We start from the raw sequence: 14,839 nt of genomic DNA, 5'->3' as shown, positions 1-14,839 counted from the left end.
CTAGATAAGAAGAGAAACATTTATTTTTCATCGTGAACTGAACAAATGTCATTCCTACCACATCTCAATATACAGCTTTTATTTCAAAATGAAATGAATTATGGCAGTCAAACATTGTCTAAGATCATTTTGTATCTAGTTTAACCAATCTTTCCACAATATATATAATAACTATACATTGGTCAATGAAATAAATTAGTTGTATGCTGAATTGTACACCTGTCACACTCTAAAATGTAATATTAATTTGGTTAAGAGCTTATTAAAAATAAATAAACTGAATTTGTATATTAAATAGAGCATGAACTTATACACAGTGAATACACTTTTAATTTGTGATGAAAACTTTTTAAATATTTTTTTGAAAATGTGTGTGGTGATGGAAATGACAGTGGCGGAGATGAAATTTCAACCGTTAATTGTTAAAAAATGTAAGATAGCTTCACCGATTAGCTTTGAATTGATACCAGCCTTTCTTGTATACAAAACACTCTTATTTACCTTCATTTTGTTTGGTTTTTAAAAACATCTTTGAAGGTACAACATGTTTGAAAATGACGTAGAATAAATGTATTTCCTTATCAAGCAATATGTACCTTAATTTGTATCTTAAAGTGTCGTTGATAAAAAAATAAATTCTCTCCATCTTGAACATGTGCCCGGATGGCACTATGCATTTTCATAGAAACCACCTAAATAATCTTTCACACAAGCTTTTTAAAGTGACATTACAGTGTTGTGGTGGAGATGACACTGATACTGTGCGACATATATTTTGTATAAAAAATAATATTGATATTAGTATGGGCGCACATATGAGCGCTAATGCATTTGTTATTTAAACAAGATGAAGAGCAATATGCAAATAACTTTACATATGAAAAAAAATTAAATATTAAGGATATATATTTATAGGATATAATAAGAATATATATAGGATATAAATATAAAGGATTAAAAAAAACATAAAAAAAAATATCATTTAATATTACATATTATTTATTATTTACGATGTAACGTCTCGGCTGTGAAAAACATGGCGGTTCCTTTGTTTTCATTTCAGGCTAGCTCCACGAGATTGTGATGTATCTCTGTAACCAATCAGCCTTCAGCTCCACGTGTAGCTCTACCCTTATCTACTGTTTGGTACCCTTTCGAAAGAGTGCAGAAAAAGTGGTACGGTAAGGTTCGGTTCTCTTTTTGACAGTGGAAACGGCCATAGAAGCGTACTGTACCATACCACTCAGTGGAAACGGGCCATTAGTTTATATTTTGTATTTACCATGGTATATGTTTTGCTGTAATTCCAAAATGCCAAATTATATTCACTTTGTGCCACTCTTTCAATTAATGTAAGTAAAGTGGGATCGTATGTGTGCGTCAAACATTTGGTGAATTACATTATTTTGGGGAAAAAGTATATAGGTAAACATATTGCTTATTTTAGTGAGTCAAGGCTCTATTGAAACTGCACGAGATGCTCTCTGACATTGAGGGGAAAAGAAATGGCTCATAGCACTTGTTTTCCATTTCCAAAATATTGCATTTTTTAAATTATCAATCCAGAAAATGGCACTGATACACTGTATTTCTTCAAAGACATTAAAAGCAAGTGAAATCTATTCACCTTATTCTCCAGGGACGAGCAGGCGCAGCCATTTGAATCTTTTTGGCTCGAGACTTCCGGTCTCAATTCACTTCCATTCATTTTTAGACATTAAAAACTGCTAGTTTCGCTGTTTGATGTTGCAAACTGATATTTCCTTGTTATATTATTCTACTTGGTCTGTGTAGTCATGCAAACATTTGTTAGTAGAGCAAGTAGTTTGACCGTTTTTTGCCGTTTATTATTCCTAGTCATTTCTCCCATAGGCGACTGAAACGGAAGTTCTAAGACAATTGCGAAAACAGGCGCACTTCCGCATTTTAGAATAAGGTCAATTAGAACTACCATTTCAAAAATGTCCAAATGTCATTATTTATAAGCATCAAGCTCCCAAATGGAAGTTTGGAGCATCCTTCTTAAGTGTACACGCAAAGCATAATGATTAATGTTGGTTTCTATGAAAAAGGTCTATATTTAATCTCAAAAACAGGTTGACTTGCATTATACGAATCACCAAGAACCACAGATTCAGGTCTAAGTCTTCCTTAATGTTCTACTGAATAAAATAAAACAAAGTTATCTACATCTTCAGTGGCTTGACGGTGAGTAAATGAACAGTAAATGATCATGTTTGCTGAAACTATCCCTTTAAGACTTTAGAGCTCCTCACCATGTCAATGCATTTTCATTATACTGGTGATGATATATCAAATTCTGATGGTCATGCTCACAGTGTGTGGCTTAATTTTACATCCACCTTTATTAATGAAGACTTAAGGTGATCTGTTCTTGAATCACGCTGTTGGAATCTACTTTGTTAAATCCTTCATAATGCGTAGCGAAGACCCCCTGTAGCCTCCACCAAAATGATTCCAGTGGTTCAGATAGTGAAACAGCTGGTATAGCTGATGCCTTTTTGCAAAGCCAGCGGTCTTGGGGATCTTCTCGTGGTAGGCATTGTAAAACGAGCTCCCAAAACCACCAAACATGCCGGCAATGGCCAGCTCGTACTCCGAATGGCCATAAAATGATGCGGGGTCAAAGATGACTGGACCATCAGAGCATTCAGCCACGTTTCCTCCCCACAGATCTCCATGCAGCAGAGCAGGAACCAGCTCTACATCTGTAAATAGCTGAGGGATCTTCAGCTAAACAAAGAGAAATCGAAAGATTTGTGTGCCATACACATGCAGCATTAAACACAGGTTGACTATATTACTTAAAGTGTAGTTCACCCAGAAATGGTTTTTAAAAATAATCTTCAGGCTAATCCAAACATGTGTGTGCTTCTTTTACACAAGAGAAGACAAGTGGCTAACCAAAGAGTGTTCTTTCCCACTTTTCCTCTCCACAATGATTTTATTGTAATTTATGTGCACACAATAATAATAATAATAATAATAATAATAATAATAATAATAATAATAAATATAGCTGCAAGCAGCAATTAAGGGGCCAAGCACTTTTGGCCAAAAGGTGGCGCTGTTCCAGAAGTTTTTTAGTACTTTTAGGGCTTGGGTTGAATCATACCATGTTTTGTAATGATATGTGAATGTGTTGGTAAAATATAGAATTTTTGGCCAAAATGGCTGACCTGTGAAAATCAGACATCATTCAACTCAACATGCTCTGCCGGATGTAATGAGACCAGTTTTATGAGTTTTGGACAAAAGGTTGAGATGTTATAAGCCAAAAAAGCAATTTTTTTGTATCTCCGGACCACTAGGGGGCAGTGCACCGAAATTCTGTATATAACCTCAGACCCTAGTTGTCATAACACACACCAAGTTTGGTGTGAATCGGTGAATGCGTTTCGGAGATATCGCCTCATGTCCATTTTCGCAAGTTCTACGTTAAATTTGATCGCAAGTTAAACGAAAACGGTTGGTCTAATCAACTTGAATTCCATAATTTTTGGTTGACAGGGTCTTTAGATCATGTGATTTAATTTTGGTGAAATCGGAGAAACGGCCCAGGAAGAGTTTTATCGAATAGGTTTTTCGAAAAATTTAAAATAGCGCGAAAAAATTTATTTTATTAAAATTAATTTATTAAAATTTTACGTCATAGGGTGCGTTTGAATCGGACTGAGCCAAGGAATCAGAGGAAAAAACAATTTTGATTGTAGCCCATTCAGTTCAAACGTTATCATGATAAACATAAGTGAAAGTTTGGACAAGTGGTGGCGCTAGCGAGTTTGATTTTGAGACTTCATATTTGGTCTGATTAATGTTAACACTGTCCTTTACCATTGTGCCAAATTATACAACTTTCCCACATATGCCTATATGGGCTGCCATTCAAATCCGGCGGAAGAAGAATAATAATAATAGGAACAAAACAACTAATAGGAACTAACAAAACCAATGGGTGCCTCCGCATCTATGGTGCTTGGTTTGTATACAGTGCCTTTAAAACTTAATTCTAAAAGCGCTTTACAAAAAAAAAGATACAGATATAAAACAGCTTAGAACATTCAAAACATTAAAACATGTCGAATCGTAAAACAAATCAAAAATACACATCTCACGAATAGGCGAGGAAAAAGTAGTGTGTTTTCAAGGATGATTTAAACAACCTAAAGGCTCGTACACAACGGGTCGCTTTTCGTTTGCATTTATCGTCATCGTTTTTTGAGAACTTTTCCGGATTCAAACCCAATTTTTACTGACGTCAAGCAGAAGAGTATGCAAAATCCCTCCTTAAACTTAGATGGCACTACACATCTTCAGACACCTGCTTGTAACACAGAAGAAGACAAGACAGTTGACACGCTTGTAAGTAAAGTTACTGGCGATTCAAACAAGCATGAATGGTTCAAGTAGCAGCTCCAGCTCTAGCGATGAAGAAATAATTATTGTTGACCAGAGCAATAAGCAGCTCCATGTTCATATCGCCTCTGGGCATCATCTTAAATGTGCGCTCGCATTGACAGTTTTGCACTTAAGCGCCTCCAAGTGCTGTTTACTGTAACTTCAGCAGCTCCGTGGACGAACAAAAGTGCCAAAAATATGACCATGTACGAGCCTTTAGAGAGAGAGAAAAAAAAAGAAAAAACCTAAGACATTTTTGATTTTTAACAAAAACAACATTATTGTGAATGGATACAATTTTGTTTTTTATTGTATTATTTAGCATCATTGCATAATTAATTTAATATTAGACTGATTTAGGATTTTAAGTAGTAACTGACTCAATTTACAAAATTGCTCATTTTATACTAGAACAAAGTCTGATGATTAGAGTAGAATGTAAGAAGATTTGGGATGGTTTATGAAATAATTATTTGGTAAAGACTGTTCCATTATTTACCTTTCCTTTTTTTGCCTAATTCTGCTAGTTATTATATTTATAATCACATTATAATAAGTATTTATAATTATTTTTAATCACATTATTTAAATTGATTTCATGTACTTGTTTCTTTAACAGTTAGTAGTGCTTATTTTATCTTTTATCTTATTTATATTTGATTATATTTGATAGTTATTACAATTTAAATATTTTAAATATATATTTTGATTTAATTTCATCTTATTATTTTACATAAATTTGTGTTCATCTTTGTTTTAAACATTTATAGTTTATATTAATCTTATTTATTAACTGATATGCATTTTGTATACCCTTTCTCAAAAGATTCAATCTCAGATGGATAAAAAAGGCATTTCAGAGACACAGCAGGCATGTGTATAAAAATAGTTCAAATTTGACTTTACTTTTTAACTTAACTTAACTTATTATATCAATGCTTATTAACTTTTGAGAACATGTATGTTCTCTTTGAAAACTAGATACAAATGTGTGTGTGCGTGTGTGTGTGCGCATTATTAAATTTGGTTTACTTGGAGTTTAGCCCAGAGTTCTCTGGCCTCTCGGTCTCCATATGATTTCTCCACCAATCCCAGTTGATGCTGCAGCCTCTGTTGGGAGTAAAAGGACACCCAATCCTCCTGCCAGTCATTCACCTGAAAACCAGTAGATGGATCAAAACCTCTCAATGCAAACATCAATACAAGTCACACTGCGTTTGTTTAAAGGAACACACCACATTTTGTTTGGAAATAAGTTTGTTTTACAAGACACCTAGAATTAAACAGTTCAGTTTTACCCCTTTTGGATCCATCTAGTTGGTCTCCTGGTCTGGCAGGAGTATTTTTAGCTTAGCTTAGCATAGATCATTCAATCAGATTAGACCATAAGGATGTCACTCAAAAAATCCAAAAAAGAGTTTCGATAATTTAAAACATGACTCTTATGTTGTGTACTAAAACACTTTTCAAAAACTAAACTTGAACTTTTTAAGCATGATGCTAACTGCCTAATCAGATTGAATGCTTTATTCTAAGATAAAAGTGCTTCGGCCAGACCCAGAGATCAGCTGAATGAATAAAAATTAAGGTAAACACAACTTTTTAACTCTAATGTACTTATAAAATGTGCCTATCTACAAATAAAAAGGGGAATGTTTCTTTAAATTAGGATATATGCTGACCTGAGGGATATAACCACAGCATGTAGCCACGTCAAATCCAAACTTGTTGACTGCTACAACCTCAGACTTTCCTTAGTCAATACAAAAATGACAGTAAAAATAATGCCACTGAGAAGTGTGTAAAGAAATGCCTGCTAAGACAAAATAGCATTACCAACAGTCTGCTGCCCCTTGCTTTGTTTCTCTATCTGTCTCTTGTTGTGAAGATGCAGGTCAGCCAGCTGTTCTCCCAATTTTGATGAGTATCTACAAAGATAAACATAAAATAGTTGTTTTTATTTTTTTTTAAAGCTAATTGCTAAGGCCCTGTTTACATATGATTTCAAAATGTCTTCAGTTCAATCACATAGGGATGATGCTAAATACACATGGAGCCAGGAAAGTTTTGAGCTTCAACACTTTTGACCAAATCCAGTCTAGTTGGAAACACATTCTTATACATGTCAGTGTTTGCTGCTGAAGAGTGCTGGCCAGATGGGATTTAAACTTGCTGTTGTACTTTTGATGATGATGATTTTTATTTTTAAGAATAACCCTGTATTTTTCAGCTGATTGTTCTAAATGAAGTGCTTAATGCATATTACTACTCAAAAAAAAGTTTTGATATAATTACACAGAGATATATAAAAATGTCTTTATAAAAGATGATCTATACTTGATATTCTAATGATTAAAATTATAAAAAGGGATTGCTTTAAAGCAATGCATTTTTGCCTATAGCCTCAAATGTATGATCACATTTTGCTTTATCTAAAAACAAATAGCGTTTGAGAATTAGTTATGCATGGGTCAGTTTTTTTCCTACCAGCGGGTTTTCAAGTTTTCTCACTTTTATAAAATTATTTGACTTGCCCCAGCCCGCCCCGCATGACTGTATCTACAGTTGACGCCAGAATTATTAGCCCCCCTTTGAATTGAAGATTTTTTTTTCCTTTTTTTAAATTTCCCAAATGATGTTTAACAGGGCAAGGAAATTTTTCACAGAATGTCTGATAATATTTTATCTTCTGGAGAAAGTCTTGTCTGTTTTATTTTGGCTAGAATGAAAGCAGTTTTATTTATTTATTTTTTTAGAACCATTTTAAGGTCAAAATTATTAACTCCTTTAAGCTATATATATGTTTTTGTATAACCATCATTATACAATAACTTGCCTAATTACGCTAACCTGCCTAGTTAGCCTAATTAACCTAGTTAAGCCTTTAAATGTCACTTTAAGCTGTATAGAAGTGCCTTGAAAAATATCTAGTAAAATAATATCTACATGGCAAAAATAAAATCAATTGATAACAGTGAGTTACTAAAACTATTATGTTTAGAAATGTGTTGAAAAAATCTCTCTGTTAAACAGAAACTGGGGGAAAAAATAAAAGAGGGGTCTAAAAATTAAGGGTGTTTAATAATTCTTATGACATTTTATATAAAATAAAGACATGGAGTATACACATAAACGCTGTACACAAACCAACACAAGACAACCGTGGCAAATGTTTTATAATAAAGATATTAGGTTCAGTAAATTCAGGAATTCAGTCCATGTTGTTGCTGCTTTTGTCAGTGTTATGTGATGTAGCACTAATTGACCAAGGTCAAACTGTGGGCTGATGACACCATCGTTTCACAATACATACAAACTGGCTGTTCCCATGAAAACAAAAGGGCATCCTGTTCAGTTTTATCCACTCTATGACCCAGTTTCAAAAAGGTTCAGTTTCATTTTCCCTAAGTGCCAGATCTTACTAGCCATGGGACGATAACCATTTTCAAGGTTATACCGCAGTTCGAAAAAGTTAAGGTTTTAAATCCGCCAAAAGTTTCTAAGGTATGTGTAAGATTTTTTAATTTATATATATATATATATAAATTATTTTTTTTGTGTTTTTTTTCTTCAGCAGAAAAAAAAAAAAAATTATATATATATATATATATATATATATATATATATATATATATATATATATATATATATATATATATATATATATATCCAAAGATGCTGTTTTAAATTGTAAAGAAATCTGTGTTTTTAAAACTAATGAAGACGGCAAAAGTCAATGATTCATTTGAATTATTTAGCCTGACATGTTTACTGCTCCAAAATGCTTTAAATCTTTCAAACAATAAAATATATTGTGTTCAAAGGGAAAAAAGTGCTCTAAAATAAGTTTTTTTTCTAAATCAGGGATATCAAACTCAATTCCTGGAGGGCCGCAACCCTACACAGTTTATTTCCAACCCTGCTCCAACACACTAAAGCTTCAAGTTTTTTCAAGTTTACTGCGGTGCGAAGTTCAAGCTTGGTGAACTCTGACCTGCGAAATCGCATCAATTGACTGCATGAGAACAATCGAGGATCAAAACATGACCTCTCTGGACAGAAATTTAAAACATGGAACAATTGCTCGCTTTTAAAAATGTCTAATAATCTTGTTTAATCCCGTCCCTTTTCGCAGCGCCACACGACAGAATTTCGCATGCTCAAACTCTAATGTGACCGCAGCTTCACCTGTAAAGCCTGATTTATACTTCTGCGTCAAGTGACCGGAGTGACCCACGGCGCAGGCAACGCGCGTGGCTGTGCATTTATACTTCTGCGCGCTGTCTCTGTTGGTCTGCATTAACACTTCCGAAACGCTAGTTGAGGTGTTAATGTTCCTCTGTGTCGAGTTTCTTCGCTGCTTTTTTTGCTTTTCCTGAACACTTCCGGGATGTACAAGTGGCTCAAACTCGCTCATTTTAAGGCAGGAACCGGCGGACGTGCAGCAACTTTAACTATGAGGTAAACACAAAACAAAACTTTCCATCCGGAGCTCCTTCACGGGACTCTACACTTGTAAACAATCGCTACATTGGGTTTGCGCCATTCGCGCGGCTCTTAGTCCCGCCCCTACTCGTCATCGCTACCAAGTCGACCAATCACAGAGCTTGCGCTACGGGTTGTTGTGACGTGTAGTTACATATTTTGAGAGGTGCACGCCAGTGATGGCGACTACCACAGCGAAGGGCTATGCGTCAGCGCCGTAGCATACGCCGGCGTTTGACTCAGAAGTATAAATCAGCCTTAAGTTTCAAACAAGCCTGAAGGACTAAATTAGTTTGATCAGGTGTGTTTAATTAGGGTTGGAACTAAGCTGTGCAGAGCTGCGGCCCTCCAGGAATTGAGTTTGACATCCCTGTTCTAAATGTCTGGGTAAAAAACTAAATTTTTACCCAGACATTTAAAAATAACTTATTTTAGAGCAGTAATCACAATATTGCGATACCTTGAAACCGTGGTATTTTTATCCAAGGTTATCATACCGTCAGAATCTTATACCGGTCCATGCCTAGATTGGACTGGATGAAACTTCTTTACACAATACAATTTTTTGCATTTATTGCTTAACAAGATGTAAGACCAGGTGTAAAAAGGCGCATTGTTCTTGTGATATTGACAAGAACAATATCACTCCAATTACAACGACCCCAAACATACTTATTCAAGCTCTTCATATCCACATGCTCCATAATGAGAAGAGCTCCACTTCTCTCAAGATCCACAACCTTCACTGGCCTGGGCACTTTCACAGTGTTTGAGGACAGAATTGCCTCCAAGCTTGCCTTTTCTCCATCAAACATTCTCCGAGCCTACAGAGAGAGAGAGATTTGGGAAAAGTCAATCAATTTCACTTTCAACAGATATGACATTGAGACTATAATGCAAGCATATGCAAACTAAAGGATAAAACAACGGTCAACAAATGATACATTTAGGCAGTTTTAAGTTATGTCTGCACAATAAATTGGAAGATTATTATCGTTATATGGATAATAGCATATGCAAGACCCATATTGCAAGAGCAGTAAAATAAATTTTATTTAGTTTATGTGGCAAGCATTTGCTTGTAGAAAATATAGACGGTTTATGCAAATTTAACCAGATTTGATTTGATCAGACAGATTTGGTGCTATTATGCTATTGGATAGGCTGTACCCAAAGGAGAACCTTGAGCTCAGAGATCTGAAAATAAATACTTATGGGCGAAAAGAGGTGAAGTAAGAAAAAAAAAACCTGCTGAGATTTTGAGTCTAAATGTCTCAATTATGTCATACAGTTTTTTTTTTTTTCCTGAATTTAAAATATATATTACCAATATATTAATTACCTGTTTATTTTAGTTTTTATCATTATATATATATATATATATATATATATATATATATATATATATATATATATATATATATATATATATATATATATATATGTATAAATATATATATATATATATATATATACACACAAGTTGTTTTTTTAAATAGCTAATAAAATAGCATTTTCTCCAAATGTTATATTGAAAGAACCATTCCTATCGCATTACTCAACAATATCACATATTTCCCCAGTATCATACAGCCCTACTTCAAATAGTTAAAATACATAAATGACAATGTAAATGTGCAAATTATTGGTTAATGATGTTCTTTAAAATAGTAACAGATGAAATGACAGAAATAGCACTGTCTAAATTACTATTTGCACCTTTGCCTATAAAATGTATATGAGCAATTCCATGCAAATGTCAACGTTCCCATGGAAAAAATAGTTTTTCCCATGGAAAAAAAAAGTTTTCAACAAAATCAAAACCGTTTCTATGTTTTTTGTGTAAGCAAGTATTTTACAGTACTTTAGACATATTCAAGCCTCTGTTAAAAGATTTTAAACAATTTAATTTGATTTACCAAAGTCACACAAGTGGCAATTTCACATTCGTCACATCCATAACAAAGCTTTTCCTTCATAAATGCAAAAATGTTAGATAAAATTAGATCAATCATGTTTGTTCTATAGTAAGCCAACTCTTATCCTGTTGATTAGCATAATGTTGGGAGGGGGGGGGGGGGGGGGTTGTGCAGTTTAATTCCCAGAATTTCTACAAAGTATGTGTATACTGTAATAACAGCCATAACACATGTTAATTTTCCTCATTTAAAGTACAAAACATGTTTACAGATTGATATTTTTCTGATCTCATTACACTGTGGTTAGTAGTTTTGGAAAATATAAACAGATGTTTCAATATAGTCTTAATATAAACTTTCTATGTGAACTTATTTTTTGAGTTTTTACTGCAAATGTCACACCCATAACGCTGGAATTGCTCATATATTATTGAAATACATCATATTCAGCTAGCGGTTTGTTAATGCACAAATAAGTGCATTTTCATAAATAACAAGAGCTGCAATCACTGGAAATTGTACATTCATCCTTTTGAAAATAAAAATGTTGCATACATTGTTATTGTGCAATTATATTGTTCATTTGTTGTATTTTTTTGTCGCATTTTATTTGTTGTGTTGTAATCTCACCCTTCAACAGCCAAAATCAATGGGGGAAAGTGCCTTCTCTGTTGCTGCACCTTGGTTATGGAATGCTGTCCTTTATTCTGTTAGAAATGCTTCCACACTGTTAGTTTTGAGAAGATGCTAAAAACTCATCTTTTGAAGACTGCATTTTTAGATTCTTGATTATTCTGTGTTTATATTTTAGAACTTTTTTTATGCATACTTGTACTTTATTGCATGTTTGATTTCTCTGTTGTTGCAGTGCTTTGGGTCTTAAAAAAATTGCATAACAAATAAAATGTATTATTATTATTATTATTAATACAGCTTGGATCTTTATGCTTTTTACAGCGGGTACAGTTTATTTTTAATAGCGTAATTTAATTTATGTTTTGTAATATGACATCATCATCATCATTAATAATTAGAATGCTAGTATAATTAATACATATTAAACTGTACTAGTTTGTTTTATTAATATGCCTACTATACAAAATTACATACATTTAAAATGTTTTTTTTCTTGTTTAAAAAATTATTTATTGACTCATTGTCTGCTTAATATTTAACGTTATGTGTAACTGTGATGCACTGCAACATCCAAAAGTTGCTCCATATTAAAAATATGTTAACACGTTTATTATTCATGATGCAATAAAGTTACATTAAAAGTACCAATAAATGTTTGTATGACCATGTTTCTGAAACTTAAATAACACTGTGAGAGGAGAGAGAGAGAGAGAGAGAGAGAGAGAGAGAGAGAGAGAGAGAGAGAGAGAGAGAGAGAGAGAGAGAGAGCACCTCGTTCTTGTGGTTGATCTTAACGAACACTCTTCCCGTGTCCGTGTCATAGCTCTGGCCTTCACTGATGCAGCCTCCTCCTGAATGACCAGTGCTCTTCAGGACAGATGTGGCCAGCTCTCTCTTCAGCAGCGCCTCCATCTCAACCACACAACCACAACATCGATGTTAAAACGATAACTTTTTGCAAAACTGCTTGACGCTGCTGTAAGCCTCTTCTGGGTAAAATCTCTGGATGATTGCATGCGCGCTCGGCTCGAACAACAACACAGGCATGTGCAGGATTACTGCTGCTGCTCAGTAAGGTGTCAAAATAAAAGTCCCCTTGGCACAGAAGTGAGTACTTGCAAATGTCATCAACAATGTCTAAAACGGCAGAAACATCTCTAGTCTGATTCAAGACAACAAAGGGATCGATTTTTAACTATTTTGATAATTATAAATCAATTCCAATGGCATTGTCACCAGTGCATAGTCATTCCTTCGTTTACGTGAATTATTTAGATTTATAAGCTCTTAATTAAAAATAATATGTGCTTTAAATGTATTTGTATCTGTTATTTAAATTATTATTTAAGTTTTGTGATGTTTCACAGACTCAAGGTAAAACACTTTATTTGTTTGTTCATGCACGTTTATTTTAAGATTTTAGGCTTTTCATATTTTTTTTCAGTCCAACGAAAGGGGAAAAATTCCAAAATACTTTCTTTTACTGTTTATTTTGTTGCTTTATCAACTTTTTGTCTGTTGAATTATAATACAAGGTGGTTCATTCCGCTGTAGCGACCCCAGATTAATAAAGGGACTAAGCCGAAAAGAAAATGAATACATGGATAAATTATAATACAAAGGTCAAGCATTCAAAACAAGAATTCTGAGCCTGATTTTTTTCTACGTCAGATTTATTCATGCAAATGAATTCATATTTCATACACATATTTTGCATGTTTAAACACGGTGTTGTATACAACATGTACTACCAACCTTAAAAAAAAAAAAAAAAACGCAATTCTTTATATTATGTAATCTAATATATGTATTAATAGTAATGTCACCTTAAAAGGTTGTATTTAACATTGTTGTCAAAATTGAGTTATTGACATATTTTTATTAAATGACTTTTTTACGTTATGGCATGTTTAAATTTGAAGACGTTTTATAAAAAAAAATGTTTCACATATACTGTTTGTTATGGAATGCCAAAACTTGGAAAGCTCAATATCTCAAAATCATTCAGAACGCAGATAGAACCTTATAATTCCAAGGCGACAATGTATTATTTTTTTATCAAATACAAAAATATTGTCAAATATTGCCCCATATATCACTTTTTATTATAATCTTTACTTGGTCTCATATTATTGTGAACACAAAATATTTAATTTCATTTAAAAGCAGCGTTTCTTATTTTACTTTATTATTATTTATTTATTTATTTATTTATTTATTTATTTATTTATTTATTTATTTTTTGTTGCTGCAGTCGTGGTATTCAGATTATTCTGTAATTCTAAAAAAAAAAAAAAAAAAAGATTTATAAATCGTAACACATGCTTTTATGTCCTCTCGGTTAGACTACTGCAACTCCTTGTACATTGGTCTACGCAGTCAACACAGTCAACACTCTCTTGGTTATAGTTGGTCTAGAATACAGCTGTCAGATTAATAAAATGAACTGAGAAAAGGTCTCCCCTGTCCTCGCCTCATTGCACTGACTTCCTATAAATTTCAGAGTTGATTTTAAAATATTTTATTTTACTTATAAAGCATTGCATAATTCTGTCCCAGCCTATGTCAGTCAACGTATTAGGCCTTATACAGCTTGTAGACCATTAGGATATCATGACCAGTTTATTTTGTCGGTCCCTCGGTCTCGCTGCAAATCAAAAGGTGATCAAGCTTTCTGTGTTGCGGCCCCAAAGCTCTGGAACAGGCTCCCTCTGAACATCAGGTTTCTGCTCCATTGGATGCTTTTAAATCTAACTTAAAGACTTATTTTTACTCTCTTGCCTTTGAGTAACACATGCATGTTATTTTTTATTTATATATATATATATATATATATATATATATATATATATATATATATATATATATATATATATATATATATATATATGTATATATATATTTATATTTAATACCAGTTTTTATGTGTAAAATTATGATAAAGTTTGCCTTGCCTAAATTGACTCAAACAAACAATACATAAATTATAGATTTAACAGAAACTGATGTGACTCATGAAGTTTTCTTTTTTATTACTGTAGTTAATATAGTGCTGAACATCAAACATATAATTATTAAAAAGTCAGCGTTAGATCTAGATCTAAGATCTAGGTGTCATATTAGACAGCAATTTAACTTTTGAAAATCATATACCCCATGTAACAAATACTTCCTTTATTCATTTGAGAAATATCCCTAAGTTATGAATTATGCTATCCATCTCAGATGCAGAAAAGCTAGTCCATGCTTTTATGACCTCTAGGCTGGACTACTGTAATGCTCTGTTTGCTGGTAGCCCAGCATCCTCTGTTAACAAACTTCAATTAGTACAAAATGCAGCTGCCCAATTTTATCCTCCTTACACTGGATGTTTGTTAAGT

General features: G+C 33.3%; 1 protein-coding gene across 2 annotated transcripts; it reads right to left on the bottom strand.

Annotated features, from left to right (window-relative positions):
* Nucleotides 1-1,825: 1,825 nt before the first annotated feature.
* fn3krp (fructosamine 3 kinase related protein) lies at nt 1,826-12,519 on the bottom strand. 2 transcript variants are annotated; one of them, XM_073942063.1, is made up of 6 exons: nt 11,454-12,519; nt 9,577-9,728; nt 6,256-6,347; nt 6,102-6,172; nt 5,452-5,574; nt 1,826-2,754 (listed from the first exon to the last, which is right to left on the bottom strand). In XM_073942063.1, the coding sequence occupies exons 2-6, from the start codon at nt 9,717-9,719 to the stop codon at nt 2,416-2,418; spliced, it is 768 nt and encodes a 255-aa protein (XP_073798164.1). In that variant the 5' UTR covers nt 9,720-9,728; nt 11,454-12,519; the 3' UTR covers nt 1,826-2,415.
* Between the last annotated feature and the right edge of the window lie 2,320 nt (nt 12,520-14,839).

This window comes from Danio rerio, chromosome 3 (assembly GCF_049306965.1).
Source record: "Danio rerio strain Tuebingen ecotype United States chromosome 3, GRCz12tu, whole genome shotgun sequence".
Classification (NCBI taxonomy): domain Eukaryota; kingdom Metazoa; phylum Chordata; class Actinopteri; order Cypriniformes; family Danionidae; genus Danio; species Danio rerio.
The sequence above is the reverse complement of the archived record's forward strand: the minus strand, read 5'-3'. Positions and strand labels throughout refer to the sequence as shown.